General features: G+C 44.6%; 1 protein-coding gene across 1 annotated transcript in view; it reads right to left on the bottom strand.

Annotated features, from left to right (window-relative positions):
• LOC119978247 (voltage-dependent L-type calcium channel subunit alpha-1S-like) overlaps positions 1-24654 on the bottom strand; it is a 642412-nt gene that overhangs the window by 299862 nt on the left and 317896 nt on the right. The window contains 1 exon segment of the mRNA XM_038819727.1: positions 14063-14115. Within this exon segment, the coding sequence (XP_038675655.1) occupies positions 14063-14115 (53 nt within the window).

A 24654-nucleotide genomic window follows, 5' to 3' on the forward strand; every position in this document is an offset into this window, starting at 1 on the left:
GCTGGGATTCTTTTACTCGGAGCAGAGAAGGCCAAGGGATTTTTAGTCAAGGCGTTCAAAATTATGAAGGACTTTGATAGAGTAAATAGGAGGAAAGTATTTCAAATTAAGGAGGGTAAGTAACCTCAGAACAAAGGATTAAGGTGAATGACAAAAATAACACTAATTTAAGATGCTGCTTTGCTTTCTGCTTCCCACAAGTTCAAAACAATCACACATTTAGACGCAAAATGTTCCATCAAGTGTATTTCTGTCACTTTTCCTTTGGCTGGTGGACTGATATGTTGTTGCTGAGCACCTGAATATAGTGCAGCAGTAAATGTGGCACCCTGAATACATATCTGCATATCAATCAGTTGTCAACTCTTTCCAAATAATATAACAGTGTAAGGGGTTAATAATTATGGTAATGTGTGACATCAGTAGTCGTGTGCTAGACACTAGAGCAGATGGAATAGTCTGTACCCAGAGGCGATGTGCCTACCTAATAGCTCATCCTGTCCACAGTGTAAATATAGTAGTTTTGAATTAACCAACCTGAGTGAGATTAGAGTAAATCACAGTAAAAGGGAAACTGGGCTAGTATAGACTGGGCCATCAGGGCAGCACGGTAGCACAAGTGGATAGCACTGTGGCTTCACAGCACCAGGGTCCCAGGTTCAAATCCCCGCTGGGTCACTGTCTGTGCGGAGTCTGCACGTTCTCCCCGTGTCTGCATGGGTTTCCTCCGGGTGCTCCGGTTTCCTCCCAGAGTCCAAAGACGTGCAGGTTAGGTGGATTGGCCATGCTAAATTGCCATTAGTGTCCAAAAAGGTTAGGAGGGGTTATTGGGTTGTGGGGATAGGGTGGAAGTGAGGGCTTGAATGGGTCGGTGCAGACTCGATGGGCTGAATGGCCTCCTTCAGCACTGTATGTTCTATGTTCTATGTAAGGCCAACATACTGTACATGGTGGCAGTGGTGATAACACCAATCTAACAACGATTTGGTGCCATTGACAGAACACCCACAATGAGGAAGTGGAAGAAGACTTGTTAGTAGGATGAATCTGAAAACATACCTATGAGAGAAGGACTCTGAGTATCAGTAGCGATGTCAGTGCTAGTCCAAAAGTCACTACCCCTTCGGCAGCCATTTAAAAACCTCAAAGGTTCCCAGAGACCAACGTTGGGAATTGTGGGGAAAAAACTTCCTAAGGTATGGAGCAGCATTGGGCTTTCCTGTCAAAAAGCTGAAGCATAAATTAGTTAATTTCTCTGTGTCCTAGGGTCTATCGTCAATGATGTCCACTTAAGTCAGAGGGTAGAGGGACCTCTGCAGATTTCGTGATTGTCCTGAAAACCATTGATTCATAATTAGTCTGAAATTGAACTTCATTGTCAAGCAAGCGTGATTCAATCTGACATCCCAAATACCAAGGAAGTCAGTCAAATTGTTTCTTACTGACCCGTGAAGGTTAGTCTGTTGTTGCAAAGTGTGGGGAATTGAAACGCAAACTTATTCATGAATGCTTTGCCAGCATTTACCAGCAAAAAAAATGCGGTCAAATTATTTATAGACAAAAGATTACCTCAAGATCTCGCGACTCCTTCAATACATTAAGCGGACCAACATAGGGAGCAAAATCAGCCTCTCATCCATCAACACACTGAAGCTTCATACAAGTTTGCTGGTCATTTAGGCCAAGTGTGGCAGCAATGTCTTCTCAAAAGTGCACCAGAATGACCAACAGGGCAGGAAATCCAGCACCAGTCATCTTGAAGTGCTTATACTGCGGTGTAAATAAACAGCCAACACTGTCGGAGATGCAGGGGGTGCAAAGCGTTTTCAATGCAGAAAGACAGGACATTTTAAGCAGTTCTTCAATACGGGAAGAAAGCAGCACAACATCTACAACACACAGGTCACTTCAAACATTGGGCATAAAGAAAGAAATTATATCACAGAATTAGAGAAGTAAAGGACCATGACAAGACTTTTAGTCCATCCCTTTGCAAGTTAAAGATTTTAAAATCAACATTACGCTTGATCTGTGGCAGCAAATTCCACAGGCTCACCACTCTCTGGGTGAAGAGATTTCTTCTCATCTCAGTCCTCAATGCACTACCCCATATCCTCAGATTGTGACTCTTATTTCTCGACCTCCCCCATTATCGGGAACACCCTTCCTGTCTCTACCCCATCTAGTCCTGTTAGAATTTTATAGGTTTCCATGAGATAGGTTTCCACTTCATTCTTCTGAACTCCAGGAAATATAATTCCAACCAACCCAATCTCTCCTCATATATCAGTCCCGTTATCCCAGAAATCAATCTGGTAAACCTCTATTGTACTCACTCGATAGCAAGAACATCCTTCCTCAGTTAAGACCAAAACTGCACACGATATTCCAGGTGTGGTCTCACCAAGGCCCTACTAACAGCAGCAAGACATCCCTGCTTCTGTACTCGAATCCTCTTGCTATGAAGGCCAACATAACAATTGCCTTCTTTACCACCTGCTGCACTTGCATGCTTGCCTTAAGCGAATGGTATACAAGGAAACTCAGTTCTCATTGCCCATTCCCCTCTCTATAGTCATTCAGATAACCTCACATCTATCCTCATTATATTGCATGTACCATGCATTTGTCCACTGTCTCAACTTGGCCAAACCACACTGAAGCAAAGAACAATACAACATAGGAACAGGCCCTTCGGCCCTCCAAGCCTGTACCGGTCATGATACCAACCTTTGCCAAAACCCTCAGCACTTTCTTCTGCCGTATCCCTCTATACCCATCCTATTCATGTGTTTGTCAAGGTGCCTTTTCAACGCCATTAATGTATCTGCTTCCACAACCTCCCCTGGCAACGCGTTCCAGGCACTCACTACCCTCTGCGTAAAAAACCTGCCTCGCACATCTCCTCTAGACTTTGCCCCACAGACCTTAACCCTATGCCCCCTCCAACCTGGGAAAGAGTGCCTGTTCATCCACTCTATCCATGCCCCTCATAATCTTGTAGACCTCCATCTGGTCACCCCTCAACCTCCATCTTTCTAATGAAAACAGTCCGAGTTCGCATAGCTAACACCCTCCAGACCAGGCAACATCCTGGTAAACCTTCTCTGCACCCTCTCCAAAGCCTCCACATCCTTCTGGCAGTGTGGCGACCAGAATATTCCAAGTGCGGCTATACCAAGGTTCTATACAACTGTACCATGACTTGTCAGTTTTTATACTCAATGCCCCGTCCAATGAAACTACGACATCTTCTTCGCAGCCTTCAACACATCATCAATGAAGATGAACATCTTGCCAAGGTCATCCCCACACCCCCACTACTGGCCTTCAAACAACCTCAAACAAACCATTGTTTGCAGCAAATTACCCAGCCTTCAGAACAGCGACCACGACACCACACAACCCTGCCAGGGCAATCTCTGCAAGACATGCCAGATCATCGACTTGGATACCACCATTACATGTGGTAACACCACCCACCAGGTACGCGGCACATATTCATGCGACTCGACCAATGTAGTCTACCTCTTACGCTGCAGGAAAGGATGTCCTGAAGCGTGGTACATTGGCGAGACCATGCAGACACTGTGACAACGAATGAATGGGCATCGTGCGACAATCACCAGGCAGGAATGTTCCCTTCCAGTCGGGGAACACTTCAGCAGTCAAGGGCATTCAGCGTCTGTAAGCGTTCTCCAAGGCAGTCTTCAGGACACGCGACAACGCAGAATTGCCGAGCAAAAACTTATAGCTAAGTTCCGCACGCATGAGTGCGGCCTCAACAGGGATCTTGGATTCATGTCGCATTACATCCACCCCCACCATCTGGCCTGGACTTGCAAAATCCTACTAACTGTTCTGGCTTGAGACAATTCACACCTCTTTAACCTGTGATTATCCCTCTCTCTGGATCTGTAATGATTTGATTACCTGCAAATGCTCGCATTCCAAGCATTGTCCAGCATCTCTGACTTTGTCTATATAAATGTTTCTGGAACATACCTCGCCATTCACCTGAGGAAAGAGCTGCGCTCCGAAAGCTCGTGTTTGAAACAAACCTGTTGGACTTTAACCTGGTGTTGTAAGACTTCTTACTGTGCTCACCCCAGTCCAACGCCGGCATCTCCACATCATGGCCGTCCAATGAAGGCAAGCATTCCCTATGCTTTCTCGACTACCTTGTTCACTTGTGTTGCCACCTTCAAAGATATGTAGACATACACGCCCAGATCTCTATATTCCGAAGAGTTTTGCCATTTACGGTATATTTCCCCTCTATGTTAGACCTACCAAAATGTATTACCTCACATTTGTCTGGATTAAACTCCATTTGCCATTTCTCTGCCAAAGTCTCCAACCTATCTATGTCCTGCTGTATCCTTTGATAATCCTCAACACTATCTACCACTCCACCAACCTTGGTGTCATCAACAAACTTACTAATCAGACCAGCTTCATTTTCCTCCAAATCGTTTCTGTATATTACAAACAACAGAGACTCCAGCACAGAGCCCTGTGTAAAACCACTGGTCACAATCTTCCATTCATTAAAAACTCCCTTCTACTGCTCCCCTTAGCCTTCTGTGACCAAGCCAGTTCTGTATCCATCTTATCACCTTTTGTGAAGTCACACTTCACCATAAGGCACCTTGCCAAAGGCTTTACTGAAGTCTATGTAAAGAAAATCCACTGCCCTTCCCTCATCAATCATCTTTGTCACTGCCTTAAACAACTCGATCAGGTTAGTGAGGCATGACCTCCCCTTCACAAAACCATGCTGTTTATCGCTAATGAGTCCATTTCCAAATGGGTATAAATCCCGTCCCTGAGAATTCTCTCCAATAATTTACCTACTACTGATGTGAGGCTCACCGGCCTATAGTTTCTAAGATTATCCCTGCTACCTTTCTTAAATAGAAGTACCACATTAGCTACACAAATACTCCCTCTGCTCCTGTGCCCATTTTAGAATTTTACTCCTTATTTTATATTGTCTCTCCATGTCCTTCCAACCAAAATGCATCACCTCAAGCATTTCTGAATTGAACGTCATCTGCCACCTACCTTCCCACTCCACCACTTGTCTATGTATTTTTCAAACACTCTTGTCACTTTCACAGTTTACAATACTTCCAAGTTTTATATCATCTGAAAATTATGAAATTGCCCCCTGCACATCAAGATCTAGATAATTAATATATAATCAGGAAAAGCAGGACTCCCAATATCGACCCTTGGCAAACACCACTCCAAACCTTCCTCCGCCCAAAAAATATCAATTGCCCATTACTCTCCGCTTCCTATTATTCAGCCAATGTTGTGTGCACGTTATCCCTTTTATTGCACGAGTTATAACTTTTATCACAAGTCTGTTGTGTGGCACAGTATAGAATGCCTTCTGAAAGTTCATGTCCACCACATCAACAGCATTACCCTCATCAACCTTCTCGGTAAGCTCCTAAAAGATTTTCCAGCATGTTAGTTTAATACAATTTCTCCATGAGAAATTCATGCTGGTTCTTCCTAATCAACTCATATTTTTCGATGTGACGACTAATTCTATCCCAAATAATTGTTTCCAGCAGTTTGTCCACTATTGATGTTAAGCTGACTGTTCTGTAATTACTGGGACTACCATTTTTGAATGAAGGCATAGCATTTGCAATTCTCCAGTCTTTTGGCACCTTCCCCAAGTTAGGGAAGACTGGAAGATTATGGCTAGCTCTCCTGCAATTTCCATTCTCACTTCCTTCGATATCCTTGGATGCATCTCACCCAGTTCCTGTGTCTTGTATCTAACCAACACTTCCTGCTGATCAATTTTGAATCTTCCAATAAACAATGCTATATCCCTTTGACCCCCTTGTTTGTGACCTTTCATACAACCTTGTCAGGGACAAGTGTCCCTCCCCTCGATATTCCCTCTGCCTTTCTCTTTTCATCTTCTTCATCTGCCATCTTGCCCCCTCACCTGCCATTGAGAGCCCCCAAATGTAGCCACCTAAGATGGACACTGGGCTAACAAAATGGAGAACTGCTAAGACTGCAGGGAAAAAGCAGTTTAGCCAAGACAAGCAGTCTGCAAAGACTGATTAGCATTCTGCACGCAGCAAAACTAGTTTCTGGCCAGGTGGAAGATCTCAACCAAAGGTGTTAATAGCAAAACGCTTTGCATATTAATGAGGCAATCCAGATCTGGGCACACACAATCGCAACATTTGGTTTTGAATAGATACTTTAAGTGGAGGCCCAGACAAAACGGCACCAGAAGTATCCATCTCAAAAGACCCTAGAGACCGCCCCACACATCGAGAAGGGACCCTCAGATTGGGGGATTAGTGAGACATCGATTGGGAATTGATCCAATCAATGCATGGAAGGTAAAGCCCGCCCCGAAAAGGCACGGACATTGGGGACCACTATAAAGATAGACCCCCACACATGGTCCTGTCTGTTCGTGCTCCGGCTTGATCTGTTTTTGTGCTCCGGCTTGGACTGCTGTTTTGACTTCGACCCAGATCTGCTGTTGTATCCTGACTCCGACTCCAGCCATTGATCCTGTCTTCCATCACCAGCCGTTGAGCACCAGCCATCGTTCAGTAAGTCCCAAAACGACGCTCGCTACGTGAACTTATACAGTACTCGTCTAATAACGAACAGAAGGTGCAGCTAAGAAAGGAACAAAGGCCTTGTCCCCTGACCTTGCTGGTTCCCACTTAGATAAGTATTTAGTCGTTTAATAGTAGAAATAGGTATTAGTCTTTAGCGTGTGCATGCGTATTTATTATATTTGTATAATAAATATTGATCGTTGGAACTTACTAATCGGTGTATAGTTTTATTACTTTGAACCTGACCTTGGAATATTTGTGAGGTGTTTATATACGACACCTGGCGACTCCCGAGCTGAAATTACACATACAGAGCCTAGCAGTGTTAAGCACACGGCCTTTAAACAGAGGCGTGTTAATACACTCCAATAAACGCGTATTACACTCAAGTAAAACGTGCAACACCACCCTCCCTACCCCTCCTTGAACAGCCCTCCATCCCATTGTCTTTGGCAGTTAACCACCCCCACCCCTCTGGCTTCATTGTTTGGACATTGTTTTGAAACATTTTGTCTGTCCTGTGTTCCATTTTTAATCCCTTCCTGCTGCATGCTTTGATTTAGTCTTCTGCTTAGCCAGGGACCCAGGTTCGATTCTGACCTTGGGGTGACTATCTGTGTGGAGTTTGCACATCTGCCCATATCTGCGTGGATTTCCTCCGGTTTCCTCCCACATTCTAAAGATGTGCAGATTAGGTGGATTGGCCATGTTAAATTGCCGCTGTTTCCATAGGTTGGGTGAGGTTACTAGGCCTAGGTAGGGTGGTCTTTTGAAGGGTCGGTGCAGACTCAATGGCCTCCTTTTGCACTGTAGAGATTCTGTGATTTCGCCTCTATGATAGTTGCAACAACATTACTGCACCCTGTTTTTGTTCAAATTATAGTCTTTGGACACTGGAACACCCTTTTCCTGATGTACCAGGCCAAGACATCCCCTTTAGGTTCTGTTGCAGAACCTGTGATGTTGATTTGATAGACTTGCCAAGCAGCCAATCGGTGTAGGATACTCGGTTTTCTCCTATTGTTGCCTGTGACTAGGAGAGCCAGTCAAAAGCTTCCAGAAATAAGGTGGGTCTTTGAAGAGTTTCATCTTTTGCTTCAGTTCTGTGAAGGAATCCAGCTAGTAAGAAGCTTGAAGATTCTCTCTCATAGAACATAGAACATTACAGCGCAGTACGGGCCCTTCGGCCCTCAATGTTGCGCCGACCCGTTAAACCATCTGAAGCCTATCTGACCTACACTATTCCATTTTCATCCATATGTCTATCCAGTGACCACTTAAAGTTGGCGAGTCTACTACTGTTGCAGGCAGGGGAGTTCCACACCCCTACTACTCTCTGAGTAAAGAAACTGCCTCTGACATCTGTCCTATATCTACCACCCCTCAATTTAAAGCTATGTCCCCTCGTATTGGTCATCACAATCCGAGGAAAAAGACTCTCACTGTCCACCCTATCTAACCCTCTGACTATCTTATATGTCTCTATTAAGTCACCTCTCAGCCTTCTCCTCTCTAACGAAAACAACCTCAAGTCCCTGAGCCTTTCCTCGTAAGACCTACCCTCCATACCATGCAACATCCTAGTAAATCTCCTCTGAACCCTTTCCAAAGCTTCCACATCCTTCCTATAATGTGGTGACCAGAACTGCACGCAGTGCTCCAGGAGCGGCCGCACCAGAGTTATGTACAGCTGCAGCATGACCTCGTGGCTCCGAAACTCAATCCCCCTACTGATAAAGGCTAGCACACCATATGCCTTCTTAACAGCCCTATTAACCTGGGTGGCAACTTTCAGGGATTTATGTACCTGGATGCCGAGATCTCTCTGTTCATCTACACTACCAAGAATCTTGCCATTAGCCCAGTACTCTGCATTCCTGTTACTCCTTCCAAACTGAACCACCTCACACTTTTCCGCATTAAACTCCATCTGCCACCTCTCAGCCAAGCTCTGCAGCTTATCTATGTCCCTCTGTAACCTATAACATCCTTCAGCACTATCCACAACTCCACCGACCTTCGTGTCATCTGCAAATTTACTAACCCATCCTTCTACACCCTCTTCCAGGTCATTTATAAAAATGACAAACAGCAGTGGCCCCAAAACAGATCCTTGCGGTACACCACTAGTAACTGAACTCCAGGATGAACATTTGCCATCAACCACCACCCTCTGTCTTCTTTCAGCTAGCCAATTACTGATCCAAACCGTTAAATCACCTTCAATCCCATACTTCCTTATTTTCTGCAATAGCCTACCTTGGGGAACCTTATCAAATGCCTTACTGAAATCCATATACACCACATCAACCGCTTTACCCTCATCTGCTTCTTTCTCTTTACCAGTCAACTTTAAGAGGCATTCTAGCTGAAGCTGTGGTGTCTTTCTTGTTTAAAAGGACACAGACAGCCATCAGAAATGGAAAAGCGATCTTTTGAATGTGAAAGTGCCATCCACTTTCCACAGATCAGCAACAATCTAACTCCGTGTCTCAGGGGCTGGGAAGAGCTCCAAGTGTGAAGCTTAAGGTGAGAGTATTCATGATAAAACTGCCAAAGTTCTGCACAGAAACCAGGCAAGTGAAAGTCTGTTAATTCCACAGTTAATGACCAGTAATTTCACAGGGAGACGAAAGATGCATTTGGTGGCAGAAGAGCAGAAATGCACTGATTTGAACATTCTGTGTACAGCACCATCTGATGGCCGGCAATTGGAATTGCACTGACCTGAACACCCTGTATCTATCTCCATCTGGTGGCGACATTACAGAACTGCGCCAACCTGAAAATCTTTTCCCAGAGGACACAAACAACAGCAGTGAAGACCAAGTTCAAACTTTTACCTTTGAACCCTGGTTTTTTTTTTCGATCCTCTCCAACCCTTATCTTCTTGTTGTTTTGTGTGGGTTTGGGTGTAGGGTGGGTTGGGGTTTTGGGAATAGGTAGCTTGGTAGACCATTGTTCTGTTATTTCCTTATTCATTCATCTTTTCTTCTTCGAATTAATGAACAATTTGTTCATGTTTTACTTATAATCTGGTGTCTGTAACTCATTGGAGCAGTCAAGGGTTAAAGATCTTCAGATACATGAATTATTGGTTAATGCACTTATGCTGGGGCTCCAGGGTCCATGGGGCTGGAACTGACCGCGCACTCGCCCAGGATCTCGTAACATCATAATCCACTGCCAGGCAATCTTCAAACCTTTGTTGCAGTGGCTGCATGTGCCCTGCAGCATAGTGCTGTCCAGTGGGAAGGAGGCCCCTGTACTCCAAGATAAAACAAAAGCCGGCACATTGGTAGAGTGGTTAGCACTACTACCTCACAGTGCCAGGGACCTGGGTTCAATTCTGGCCTTGGGTGACTGTCTGTGAGGAGCATGTACGGTCTCCCCATGTCTGCATGGGTCTCAAAGAACAAAATAAAGTACAGCACAGGAACAGGCCCTTCGGCCCTCTAAGCTCGTGCCAACCATGCTGCCCGCCTAAACTACAATCTTTGACAATTCCTGGGTCCGTATCCCTCTATTTCCATCCTATTCATGTATTTATCAAGATGCCCCTTAAATGTCACTATCGTCCCTGCTTCCACCACGTCCTCCGGCAGCGAGTTCCAGGCACCCACTACCCTCTGTGTAAAAAACTTGCCTCGCACATCTACTCTAAACTTTGCCCCTTGCACCTTAAACCTATGCCCCCTAGTAATTGACCCCTCTACCCTGGGCAAAAGCCTCTGACGATCCACTCTGTCTTGGCCCCTCATAATTTTGTAGACCTCTATCAGGTCGCCACTCAACCTCCGTCGTTCCACTGAGAACAAACCGAGTTTATTAAACTGCTCCTCATAGCTAATGCCCTCCACACCAGGCAACATCCTGGTAAATCTCTTCTGCACCCTCTCTAAATCCTCCACATCCTTCTGGTAGTGTGGCGACCAGAATTGAACACTGTACTCCAAGTGTCGATTAACTAAGGTTCTATACAGCTGCAACATGACTTGCCAATTCTTATACTCAATGCCCCGGCCAATAAAGGCAAGCATGCCGTATGCCTTCTTGACTACCTTCTCCACCCGTGTTGCCCCTTTCAGTGACCTGTGGACCTGTACACCTAGATCTCTGACTTTCAATACTCTTTCGAGTTCTACCATTCACTGTATATTCCCTACCTGCATTAGACCTTCCAAAATGCATTACCTCACATTTGTCTGGATTAAACTCCATCTGCCATCTCTCCGCCCAAGTCTCCAAACGATCTAAATCCTGCTGTATCCTCTGACAGTCCTCATTGCTATCCGCAATTCCACCAACCTTTATGTCGTCTGCAAACTTCCTAATCAGACCAGTTACATTTTCCTCCAAATCATTTATATATACTACGAACAGCAAAGGTCCCAGCACTGATCCCTGCGGAACACCACTAGTCACAGCCCTCCAATTAGAAAAGCACCCTTCCATTGCTACTCTCTGTCTTCTATGACCTAGCCAGTTCTGTATCCACCTTGCCAGCTCACCCCTGATCCCGTGTGACTTCACATTTTGTACCAGTCTACCATGAGGGACCTTGTCAAAGGCCTTACTGAAGTACATATAGACAACATCCACTGCCCTACCTGCATCAATCATCTTTGTGTCCTCTTCGAAAAACACTGTTAAGTTAGTGAGACACGACCTCCCCTTCACAAAATCATGCTGCCTCTCACTAATACGTCCATTTGCTTCTAAATGGGAGTAGATCCTGTCTCGAAGAAATCTCTCCAGTAAGTTCTCTACCACTGACATATGGCTCACCGGCCTGTAGTTCCGTGGATTATCCTTGCTACCCTTCTCAAACAAAGGAACAACATTGGCTATTCTCCAGCCCTCTGGAACATTACCTAAAGACAGTGAGGATACAAAGATTTTTGTCAAGGCCTCAGCAATTTCCTCTCTAGCCTCCATCAGTATTCTGGGGTAGATGCCATCAGGCCCTGGAGACTTATCTACCTTAATATTTTTCAAAACGCCCAACACCTCGTCTTTTTGGAGCTCAATGTGATCCAGCCTATCTACACACCCTTCTCCAGACTCAACATCCACCAATTCCTTCTCTTTGGTCAATACTGATGCAAAGTATTCATTTAGTACCTTGCCCATTTCCTCTGGCTCCACACGTAGATTCTCTTGCCTATCCTTCAGTGGGCCAACCCTTTCCCTGGCTACCTGTATGTGTAAAAAGCCTTGGGATTTTCCTTAACCCTATTTGCCAATGACTTTTCGTGACCCCTTCTAGCCCTCCTGACTCCTTGCTTAAGTTCCTTCCTACTTTCCTTATATGCCACACAGGCTTCATCTGTTCTCAGCCTTCTACCCCTGACAAATGCCTCCTTTTTCTTTTTGACGAGGCCTACAATATCTCTCGTTATCCAAGGTTCCTGAAATTTGCCGTATTTATCCTTCTTCCTCACAGGAACATGCTGGTCCTGAATTCCTTTCAACTGACACTTGAAAGCCTCCCACATGTCAGATGTTGATTTACCTTCAAACATCCGTCCCCAATCTAGGTTCTTCAGTTCCCGCTAATATTGTTATAATTAACCTTCCCCCACTTTAGCGCATTCACCCTAGGACCACTCTTATCCTTGTCCACCAGCACTTTAAAACTTACTGAATTTTGGTCACTGTTCCCGAAATGCTCCCCTACTGAAACTTCTACCACCTGGCCAGGCTCATTCCCCAATACAAGGTCCAGTACAGCCCCTTCCCTAGTTGGACTGTCTACATATTGTTTTAAGAAGCCCTACCGGATGCTCCTTACAAACTGTGCCCCGTCTAAGCCCCGAGCACTAAGTGAGTCCCAGTCAATATTGGGGAAGTTGAAGTCTCCCAAAATCTTTCCAAAATCTGTCTACCTATCTGCTCCTCTATCTCCCGCTGACTGTTGGGAGGCCTGTAGTAAACCCCCAACATTGTGACTGCAATGTTATTCCTGATCTCGACCCATATAGCCTCACTGGCCTCTGAGGTGTCCTCCCGTAGTACAGCTGTGATATTCTCCTTAACCAGTAGCGCAACTCCGCCACCCCTTTTACATCCCCCTCTATCCCGCCTGAAACATCTAAATCCTGGAACGTTTAGCTGCCAATCCTGTCCTTCCCTCAACCAGCTCTCTGTAATGGCAACAACATATTAGTTCCAAGTACTAATCCAAGCTCTAAATTCATCTGCCTTACCCATAATACTTCTTGCATTAAAATATATGCACTTCAGGCCACCAGACCCGCTGTGTTCAGCAACATCTCCCTGTCTGCTCTGCCTCAGAGCCATACTGGCCCCATTCCCTTGTTCTCCCTCAATGCTTTCACCTTCTGACCTATGCTCCGGTGCCCCCCCTCCGGGTGCTCCGGTTTCCTCACATAGTCCAAAGATGTGGAGATTAGGTGGTGTGGCCATGCAAAAATTGTCCCTCGGTGACCAGGGATGTGCAGGTTAGAGGTTACAGGGATGAGCCAGTGGTTGGGCCTAGTGGGTTGCTCTTGCAAAGGGTCAGCGGAGTCTCAATGGCTGTAGGAATTGTGTGATTCTATGTAGTTATTGAGGCTAAAGGGATCAAGGGATATAGGGGGAGGGCGGGATCAGGGTGATGATCAGCCATGGTCATGATGAATAACAGAGCAAATTAAAGCAGCTTCAACTATAACTCACAAAAGGAAATTGGATACATACTTAAAATCTATAGAATTCCTAGAGTGCAGAAGGAGGCCATTTGGCCTATCGAGTCTACACCGACCCTCTGAAAGAGCACTCTACCTAAGCATGTTCCCCTGCCCCATCTCCGTAACCCCACACATTAATCATGACCAGTCCACCAAACCTACGCCTGTTTAGATTATGGGAGGAAACCAGAGCACCTGGAGGAAACCCACGCAGACACAAGGAGAAAGTGCAAACTCCGCACAGTCACCCAAGGCCAAGATTGAACCTGTATCCCTGGCGCTGTGAGGCAGGAATAATGAAAATGAAAATCGCTTATTGTCACAAGTAGGCTTCAATGAAGTTACTGTGAAAAGCCCCAAGTCGCCACATTCGGGGAGGCTGGTACGGGAATTGAACCATGCTGCTGGCCTGCCTTGGTCTCCTTTAAAAGCCAGCGATTTAGCCCAGTGTGCTAACCACTAACTACTGTGTACTAACCACTGTGCCACCATGCTGCTGTTAACAAGGGAAATTTACATTGGTCTGAGTTAAGAACAGGAGATTTTCACTTATTTGATAAATTTACCAGAACAGGCACAATGGACTGATAAAGAACAAAAAGAGACCAAATGTTTATTCCCAGAACCTTGAGCTCAGCTTAACCCTTGAACAGCTGAAGCCTTGGCTCTCAGGTCCCAGATAGCCTCAGTGTCATGTTGAGGACCCCAGTCTCCAGCATTGGTTGAAACAGCAGAGTCAACTCAGGTTCTACTCACTTGCAGTCTTCTTCTGTGATTTTGGAAGGATCTGTGCAGCTGTAAAGCTTCCCCTGAGTTGAAGAAATTCAAAAATTAGCAACAGAAAGAACAGTCACAATGCAGAAATTTTACTGTGGCTTCAATGTCTGCCATTATTAATTTGAAATCAATTCAAGAGTCCTACGCAAAATTGGGCACACCACCAGTTTTCCAAGCCACACACCATTCTGGCTTGGAATTAAATTGCTATTCCTTCACTGTCACTTCAACTGAATCCCAGGTCTCTCTTTCTAACAGCATCTACAGTTTACATGTACTGAGTGCTTCAAGACAACCACCACCGTTGCAAATGTAATTGGGGATGGGCATCAAATGCTGGCCAAGACAGCAATTCCCATACAAAAGTATTTTAAAAAAGAAGACTCACCTGAGGAAGGAGCTGCGCTCCGAAAGCTAGTGATTTGAAACACACCTGTTGTACTTTAACCTGGTGTCGTAACTGTGCTGACCCCAGTCCAACGCCAGCATCTCCACATCATGTTTTTTAAAAGGCAGCAGAACACCAGCAACAACACCAGTTGACATATTAAACTTAGCCTCCCTCCCAGGAATAAATTCTTAACTCAATTTTTCAATACTTCCTCAACCAAGAATTTGTTAGCAAGATGTTCTAGTAATAATTCATCAAGGTCAGCGGCACAGTGGCACAGTGGCTAGCACTGCTGTTGCACAGCGCCAGGGACCTGGGTTCGATTCCAACCTTGGGTGACTGTCTTTGTGGAGTTTGCATGTTCTGCCCGTGTCCACGTAGGTTTCCTCTGGGTGTTTCCGTTTCCACCCACATTCCAAACATGTGCAGGTTAGGTGAATTGGCCATGCCAACAAATTGTCCCTTAGTGTCCAGGGATGTGCAAGTTAGATGGGGTTACATGGATAGGACAGGGAGGTAGGCCGAGTTACTTTCAGAGATCTTTCAGAGGGTCAGTGCAGATTCTATGTTCCAAGGTCTATAGAATCCCAACAGTGCAGGAGGAGGCCATTCGGCCCATCGAATCTGAACCGATCCTGTGAAAAAGCACCCACCTAGACCCACTCCCCGCCCAATTCCTGTAATCCCATCTAACGTTTGGACACTCGGGGGAAATTTAGCGTGGTCAAATTCCCCAACCTGCACAATTCCCCAATATCTCTCTCAGTTGTGGTAATGGGGGACTGTGATTACCCCATGATTGAATAGGACAGTAAAAGGCAGCACGGTGGCGCAGTGATGAGCACTGCTGCATCACGGCGCTGACGTCCCAGGTTCGATCCCGGATCTGGGTCAGTCCGTGTGGAGTTTGCACATTCTCCCCATGTTTGCGTGGGTTTCACCCCCACAACCCAAAGATGTGCAGGGTAGGTGGATTGGCCATCCTAAATTGCCCCTTAAATCGAAAAAATTAATTGGGGACACTAAATTTATTTTAAAAATAGAATAGTACAGTGATTGTATTCGGGCAGAGATATGTGTCAGGAGAATTGTCTTGCTCAGTGTGTTTCTTTTTTTAAAAAATTATCTTTATTGTCACAAGTAGGCTTACATTAACACTGCAATGAAGTTACTGTGAAAATCCCCTAGTCACCACACTTTGGCGCCTGTTCGGGTACACTGAGGGAGAATTCAGAATGTCAAAATTACCTAACAGCACGTCTTTCAGATCTTGTGGGAGGAAACTGGAGCACCCGGAGGAAACCCACACAGATACAGGGAGAACGTGCAGAGTCTGCACAGAGAGTCACCCAAGCCGGGAATCGAACCTGGTACCCTGGCCCTGTGAAGTAACAGTGCTAATCACAGTGCTACCGTGCCAAGCAAAGAAAGAGACATTGCGGGATTTCGCCCTGGGGAGTGCAGTGGAGAATGTTACAATCAGGAAGTAACTCCATACTGGTGAACACAATATTACAAAGTTTGGATTTGTTATGGAGAATGATAAAGAGCAAGTGAGAATAAAAATACGTACCTGGATGAGGACTAAAATCCAGTTAATTGAGGAAAGATTTGGTCTGTGTAGGAGACAGAGATGCAATGGAAAAATGGACAGCCTTTAAAGAGGGGGTGATTGAGTTCTCTCTAAGTCCATACCCACAAGTGGGGAAAAAGGAGAGCAACCAAATCCAGCAAACCTGAATGTAGAAAGAGCTGGGGAATCAGGTAAGGTAGAAAAGGTATGGTAGATGTCAGCTTTAGTAATAAATAAAAGCGAGAAAATGATTGAATCTAAAAGTACTGAGGAGGAGAGAAAAAGGCAATAGAGGCTTAAAGAGACAGTATGATAACAAATTGGTGATGAATAGGAAAAGAACATAAGAACTAGGAGCAGGAGTAGGCCATCTGGCCCCTCGAGCCTGCTCCGCCATTCAATTAGATCATGGCTGATCTTTTGTGGACTCAGCTCCACTTTCCAGCCCAAACACCATAACCCTTAATCCCTTTATTCTTCAAAAAACTATCTATCTTTACCTTAAAAACATGTAATGAAGGAGCCTCAACTGCTTCACTGGGCAAGGAATTCCATAGATTCACAACCCTTTGGGTGAAGAAGTTCCTCCTAAACTCAGTCCGAAATCTACTTCCCCTTATTTTGAGACCATGTCCCCTAGTTCTGCTGTCACCCGCCAGTGGAAACAACCTGCCCGCATCTATCCTATCTATTCCCTTCATAATTTTAAATGTTTCTATAAGATCCCCCCTCATCCTTCTAAATTCCAATGAGTACAGTCCCAGTCTACTCAACCTCTCCTCATAATCCAACCCCTTCAGTTCTGGGATTAACCTAGTGAATCTCCTCTGCACACCCTCCAGCGCCAGTACGTCCTTTCTCAAGTAAGGAGACCAAAACTGAACACAATACTCCAGGTGTGGCCGCACTAACACCTTATACAATTGCAACATAACCTCCCTAGTCTTAAACTCCATCCCTCTAGCAATGAAGAACAAATTCCATTTGCCTTCTTAATCACCTGTTGCACTTGTAAACCAACCTTCTGTGACTCATGCACTAGCACACCCAAGTCTCTCTGAACAGCGGCATGCTTTAATATTTTATCGTTTAAATAATAATCCCGTTTGCTGTTATTCCTACCAAAATGAATAACCTCACATTTGTCAACATTGTATTCCATCTGCCAGACCCTAGCCCATTCACTTAACCTATCCAAATCCCTCTGCAGACTTCCAGTATCCTCTGCACTTTTCGCTTTACCACTCATCTTGGTGTCATCTGCAAACTTGGACACATTGCCCTTGGTCCCCAACTCCAAATCATCTATGTAAATTGTGAACAATTGTGGGCCCAACACGGATCCCTGAGGGACACCACTACCTACTGATTGCCAACCAGAGAAACACCCATTAATCCCAACTCTTTGCTTTCTATTAATTAACCAATCCTCTATCCATGCTACTACTTTACCCTTAATGCCATGCATCTTTATCTTATGCAGCAACCTTTTGTGTGGCACCTTGTCAAAGGCTTTCTGGAAATCCAGATATACCACATCCATCGGCTCCCCGTTATCTACTGCACTGGTAATGTCCTCAAAAAATTCCACTAAATTAGTTAGGCATGATCTGCCCTTTACGAACCCATGCTGCGTCTGCCCAATGGGACAATTTCTATCCAGATGCCTCGCAATTTCTTCCTTGATGATAGATTCCAGCATCTTCCCTACTACCGAAGTTAAGCTCACTGGCCTATAATTTCCTGCTTTCTGCCTACCTCCTTTTTTAAACAGTGGCGTCACGTTTGCTAATTTCCAATCCACCGGGACCACACCAGAGTCTAGTGAATTTCGGTAAATTATCACTAGTGCATCTGCAATTTCCCTAGCCATCTCTTTTAGCACTCTGGGATGCATTCCATCAGGGCCAGGAGACTTGTCTACCTTTAGCCCCATTAGCTTGCCCATCACTCCCTCCTTAGTGATAACAATCCTCTCAAGGTCCTCACCTGTCATAGCCTCATTTCTATAAGTCGCTGGCATGTTATTTGTGTCTTCCACTGTGAAGACCGTCCCAAAAAACCTGTTCAGTTCCTCAGCCATTTCCTCATTTCCCATTATTAAAACTCCCTTCTCATCCTCTAAAGGACCAATATTTACCTTAGCCACTCTTTTTTGTCTTATATATTTGTAAAAACTTTTACTGTCTGTTTTTATATTCTGAGCAAGTTTACTCTCATACTCTATCTTACTCTTCTTTATAGCTTTTTTAGTAGCTTTCTGTTGCCCCCTAAAGATTTCCCAGTCCTCTAATCTCCCAGCAATCTTTGCCACTTTATATGCTTTTTCCTTCAATTTGATACTCTCCCTTATTTCCTTAGATATCCACGGTCGATTTTCCCTCTTTCTTCCGTCCTTCCTTTTTGTTGGTATAAACCTTTGCTGATCACTGTGAAAAATCGCTTGGAAGGTTCTCCACTGTTCCTCAACTGTTCCACCATAAAGTCTTAGCTCCCAGTCTACCTTAGCTAGTTCTTCTCTCATCCCCTTGTAATCTCCTTTGTTTAAACACAAAACACTAGTATTTGATTTTACTTTCTCACCCTCCATCTGTATTTTAAATTCCACCATATTGTGATCGCTCCTTCCGAGAGGATCCCTAACTATGAGATCATGAATCAATCCTGTCTCATTACACAGGACAAGATCTAGGACCGCTTGTTCCCTCGTAGGTTCCATTACATACTGTTCTAGGAAACTATCGCGGATACATTCTATGAACTCCTCCTCACGGTTGCCTTGACCGACCTGGTTAAACCAATCGACATGTAGATTAAAATCCCCCATGATAACTGCTGTACCATTTCTACATGCATCAGTTATTTCTTTGTTTATTGCCTGCCCCACCATATCGTTACTATTTGGTGGCCGATAGACTACTCCTATCAGTGACTTTTTCGCCTTACTATTCCTGATTTCCACCCAAACGGATTCAACCTTATCCTCCATAGCACCGATGTCATCCCTTACTATTGCCCGGATGTCATCCTTAAATAACAGAGCAACACCACCTCCCTTACCATCCACTCTGTCCTTCCGAATAGTTTGATACCCTCGGATATTTAACTCCCAGTCGTGACCATCCTTTAACCATGTTTCAGTAATGGCCACTAAATCATATTCATTTACGATGATTTGTGCCATCAGCTCATTTACTTTATTCCGAATACTACGAGCATTCAGGAGCATTCACTTATGTTGGTTTTTTTACCTCTGTTTTGAATCTTAATATCTCCAGTTTTATTCCTTTTGTTATTACTGGGCCTATTCACTGAGCTCCCCTCAGTCACTGTACTTTGTACTGTCGCCCTTTTAGATTTTTGACTATGTCTTCTCTGCCTTGCACTTTTCCCCTTACTTCCTTTTGCTTCTGTCCCTGTTTTACTACCTTCCAACTTCCTGCATTGGTTCCCATCCCCCTGCCACATTAGTTTAAACCCTCCCCAACAGCTCTAGAAAACACCCCCCCAGGACATCGGTTCCAGTCCTGCCCAGGTGCAGACCGTCCGGTTTGTACTGGTCCCATCTCCCCCAGAACCGGTCCCAATGCCCCAGGAATTTGAATCCCTCCCTCTTGCACCATCTCTCGAGCCACTCATTCATCCTATCTATCCTGACATTCCTACTCTGACTAGCTCATGGCACTGGTAGCAATCCTGAGATTACTACCTTTGAGGTCCTACTTTTTAGTTTAACTCCTAACTCCCTGAATTCCGCTTGTAGGACCTCATCCCGTTTTTTACCTATATCGTTGGTGCCTATGTGCACCACGACAGCTGGCTGTTCACCCTCCCCCCCCAGAATGTCCTTCAGCCGCTCCGAGACATCCTTGACCCTTGCACCAGGGAGGCAACATACCATCCTGGACTCTCGATTGCGTCCACAGAACCGCCTGTCTATTCCCCTTACGATCGAGTCCCCTATCACTATCGCCCTGCCATTTTTCTTCCTGCCCTGCTGTGCAGCAGAGCCAGCCACGGTGCCATGAACCTGGCTGCTGCTGCCTTCCCCTGGTGAGCCATCTCCCTCAACAGTATACAAAGCGGTATATCTGTTTTGCAGGGAGATGACCTCAGGGGACACCTGCACTGCCTTCCTACTCTTGCTCTTTCTTTTGGTCACCCATTTTCTATCTCCCTCAGAAACCTTCACCTGCGGTGTGACCAACTCGCTAAACGTGCTATCCACGACCTCCTCAGCATCGCGGATGCTCCAAAGTGAGTCCATCCGCAGCTCCAGAGCTGTCAAGCGGTCTAACAAGAGCTGCAACTGAACACACTTCTTGCACGTGAAGGAGCCAGGGACAGTGGACGTGTCCCTGAGCTCCCACATTCACTAACAACATTTTTTAAAAAAGGAACTGTGCAGCCAATTAGAGATCAAAACGGAGATCTATTGCTGGAGACAGAAGGCATAGCTGAGATACTGAATGAGGACTTTGCATCGGTGTTCACCAAGGAAGTAGACTTAGACACAGCTATAATAAATGAGGAGTCACCAGAATAGTGGATGAGATGAAAATAAATAATGACAACGTAATAGAAAGGTGACGATTACTTAAAGTCGATAAGTCATCCAGTGCGGGTGGGATACACTCGAAGCTGCTCAGGGAAGTTAATGATTAAAATTGGAGAAGTGCTTAACACAATCTTCCATATCCTCCTTAGATACAGAGGCGGGACCAGAAGGAAGAAACATTTGCATTTGTATTTATTCGGACCTCCCAAAGTGATTTACTGCGAATAAAGTTTTGTTTCACGAGTCATCACAGTTACAATGCAGGAAACATGGCAACCAATTTGTGCATGAGAAGTTCTAATGAACGGTGTTGTGATATGCACTCATGCACATAATGAGATACAGACAGGCAGTGACAGACACCCAGTACAGCCAATCAATACACAGGACAGAATACAGCCAATCACCAGGCAGAACACTAGAAGGTGGTCTCCCACTATAAAACACATGAGGCATCAACACTCTGTCTCTTTCCACTGGTGACAACTGTAGTGACAGTCAGGGTGTATATATCAGTTAGCACCTAGCTCAGAGCTAGTCTGGTCTAGTTAATTATAGTAAGCACGCTTAGATTACTAGAGTGTCAAACCCACAGCGAACTGTGTGCACTGCTTAACATGTTCAATAAAACATATTGAACTAACATCAAAGTTTGGAGTCTACTTTCAAGTACAACTGCATCCAGTTGCAGTCCGTGTTACCCCAGGGTGAATAACACGACATGGTACCAGTAGTCTACTATCTCTAAGTGGTTTACCTCGAGTGATTCCGTGACGACCACCAAGTGCTTTCCAGCGGCATGGAGAAGATCCAGGCCCCTCCACAGCTACGGATCTCCTGCAATCTCAGCGCCAACTGGCGAGTCTTCAAGCAAAGGCATTGAGGCCTAGAGGATGCGTCCGATGCCAGAAAAATCGCACTGCTCCTATTAACTGCGGGGGACCAAGCCATCCAGATTTTCAACTCGCTTAATTTTACCGACGGCCAGGACAAGACCACATTCAAGACCATTTTGGAGAAGTTTGACAGTCACTGTGAAGTCGAAACAAACAAGAGTTTTGAGCGCTATATCTTCCAGCAATGCCTTCAGGGTAAGGATGAACCTTTCCAATCCTTTCGAACCCATCTCTGTATATTAGCGCAGTCCTGCAATTATGGTGCAACCGCAGATTCCATGATCAGAGATCAGATCATGTTTGGGGTGCACTCCGATTCCTGGTGTGAGCAACTCCTCAAAATCCACTGCGCCTCCTTGCTGCCCGGCCGATGCAATTACTAGGTTTAATGCACTGGCTTGTGATAACAAACCAGTACATCAGCTTTCCAAAATTATTCGACTACTTGATTTAAATGGGTCTGAAATTCCATTTAAGATAGATACAGGAACGTACTCAAATTTAATAGCGGAAAAGGATTTAAGACAAGCAGACAGCAAACCACAAATAAAGAAACCAACCTGTCGATTGACTGACTATAATGGAAATACCACAGTCACGACAGCTGCTGTCTCATTGTTCGGAATGGTGACATCAGTATGCCAATTGACTTTGAAATAATAGAAAATGACAAATCATCGCTGCTTGGCGTGGATGCTTGCGATAAATTAAACTTGGTTAAAAGGATACACACAACCAATAATTCAAAAGTCACGCTTAAAGAGCCAGGACAAGAATTAGTTGTTGCTGATACCTTACCAAGAGCTACAAATAATACTGATACCACGATTTCAAATATAGTACACATTGTGGAAGCACAAGGTTCATTTGTTGCAGAAATGCTACCAGTGTCTGACAACAAGCTCCGTATCACAAGAGAGGAAACAGAAAAGGACTTGACACTCCAAAAGGTAATCAAATACCTGAAAGAAGGATGCCTCAATGGATGTTTCTCCAGTTTTCACAGTATCAAAGATGACCACACTGTCATTAACAGATTCCAACTCAAAGGAGACAGAATAGTTATTTCCTCCTGCCTATGAAAACATATCTTGGAACAGATACACGAGAGCCACCAAAGAATTGAAAAATTTCGTAGACAAGCAAGACAATCTGTGTACCGGCTTGGAATCAACAAGTATGTGGACAATCATGTGCAGGAATGCAGCATTTGTCAGATGCATCAATCTGCTCAATGCAAAGAAAGCTTTGAAGAAAATGAAGTAATCACCTATCCATGGCTGAAAGTTGGAATGGATCTATTCTACTTTAAAGGTCGTGTCTATTTAGTCATTAATTACTCCTATTCCAACTATCCTGAGGTGATTACGCTTACTGATTCAACAACTCAATCTGTAATCCGAGCAGCAAAATCTGTGTTTCCACGACATGGAATTAGAACATAGAACATAGAACAGTACAGCACAGAACAGGCCCTTCGGCCCCCGATGTTGTGCCGAGCAATGATCACCCTCCTCAAACCCACGTATCCACCAACCCGTAACCCAACAACCCCCCCTTAACCTTACTTTTTAGGACACTACGGGCAATTTTGCATGGCCAATCCACCTAACCCGCACATCTTTGGACTGTGGGAGGAAACCGGAGCACCCGGAGGACACCCACACACACACGTGGGTTTCATTACACATTACACATTCTCTGACAATGATCCTTGCTTCACCAGCTGGGAGTGGACACAATTTGCAAAATTTATCATTTTAACCACATAACATCAAGCCCATTGTCCCCACAATCCAATGGCAAAGCTGAGAAAATCGTAGTGTTATGGGCCAGGGTTTAGAGAACCCCAAAGTGTATCATGGAGTTCACCTGACCCACAACTTTTAATAGATTGTGGTATGGGGAGCACACGGCCCAATCTACAGGCATGGTACAGCTGAAATGGAAAAGTATTTTTTAAAGCAAAACAATGTTTATTCTATGAACTCAAGTTAACCTTTTTAAAACATACAGTGAAGATCTTAGTAACCATTAATTCAAATCCAACCCCCAAAGACTACAACACTAAGTAATCCTTTAAGCTTTCCTTTTAACATCCATACGACTTAAAAACAAAACCTTTAACAAGTTAAAGTCACTACTGAAAACATTTATAATTCTGAACTCACCAAATTATCAAAAGATAGTCTTTTGGTGGCAAAGAGAACAGCAGTACACCTGCTTGGTCTGGCTTCAGCAACACTCAAAACAAAACTAAAACACACCCTGCAACAAACAGCCTAAAACAAAAGTAGAAAGCTGACAGACAGCCCAGCTCCACCCACTCTCTGACATCACTGCAGTAATAAACACTCATTTATTCAAGGTACTCTCACTACAGACCCATATATACACACCCATTTATAAACACCCATTTCTTAAAGGTACTGTCACATGACAGTAGGAATAGCTAATAATCTATTCAGCAAAACACTAAATGACAACAAAGATTTATCATTAGCACCGTTGACATACAGAGCCACTCCATTGTCATCAGGTTTATCGCCTGCCCAGATGTTGATGGGAAGAAAAATTCATATCACGTTACCAGAAATCACAATTCAGAATATGGATGAACAAGAACTACATAACCGACTGAGGTTACAAAAAAGAAAACAAAAAGACTACTATAACAAGCACACAAAACCTTTAACGCCATTACAAGAAGCAGACAATGTCACAATACAAAATCCTGATGGTGGATGGTCACATATTGCTAGGGGATTACGACAAGTAGCACCAAGATCAGATTTGGTACAAACTTAAAAAGGCACACTGTTTAGAAAAAATAAACGAGCATTACTGAAGATAAAGAGGGCAGCACGGTGGCGCGGTGCTCAGCACTTCCACCTCACAGCACCAAGGTCCCAGGTTCGATCCCAGCTCTGGGTCACTGTCCGTGTGAAATTTGCACATTCTCCCCATGTTTGCGATGGTTTCATCCCCACAACCCAAAAATGTGCAGTGTAGGTGGATTGGCTACGCTAAATTGCTCCTTAATTGGAAAAAATTAATTGGGTACTCTAAATTTATTAAAAAATAAATTTAAAATTTAAAAAAATTACTGAAGATAAAGAATTATATTCCACTTCAAACTCAGAATGGCTCAGG

The sequence above is a fragment of the Scyliorhinus canicula genome, chromosome 15 (genome assembly GCF_902713615.1).
Source record: "Scyliorhinus canicula chromosome 15, sScyCan1.1, whole genome shotgun sequence".
In the NCBI taxonomy this organism is placed as follows: Eukaryota; Metazoa; Chordata; class Chondrichthyes; order Carcharhiniformes; family Scyliorhinidae; genus Scyliorhinus; species Scyliorhinus canicula.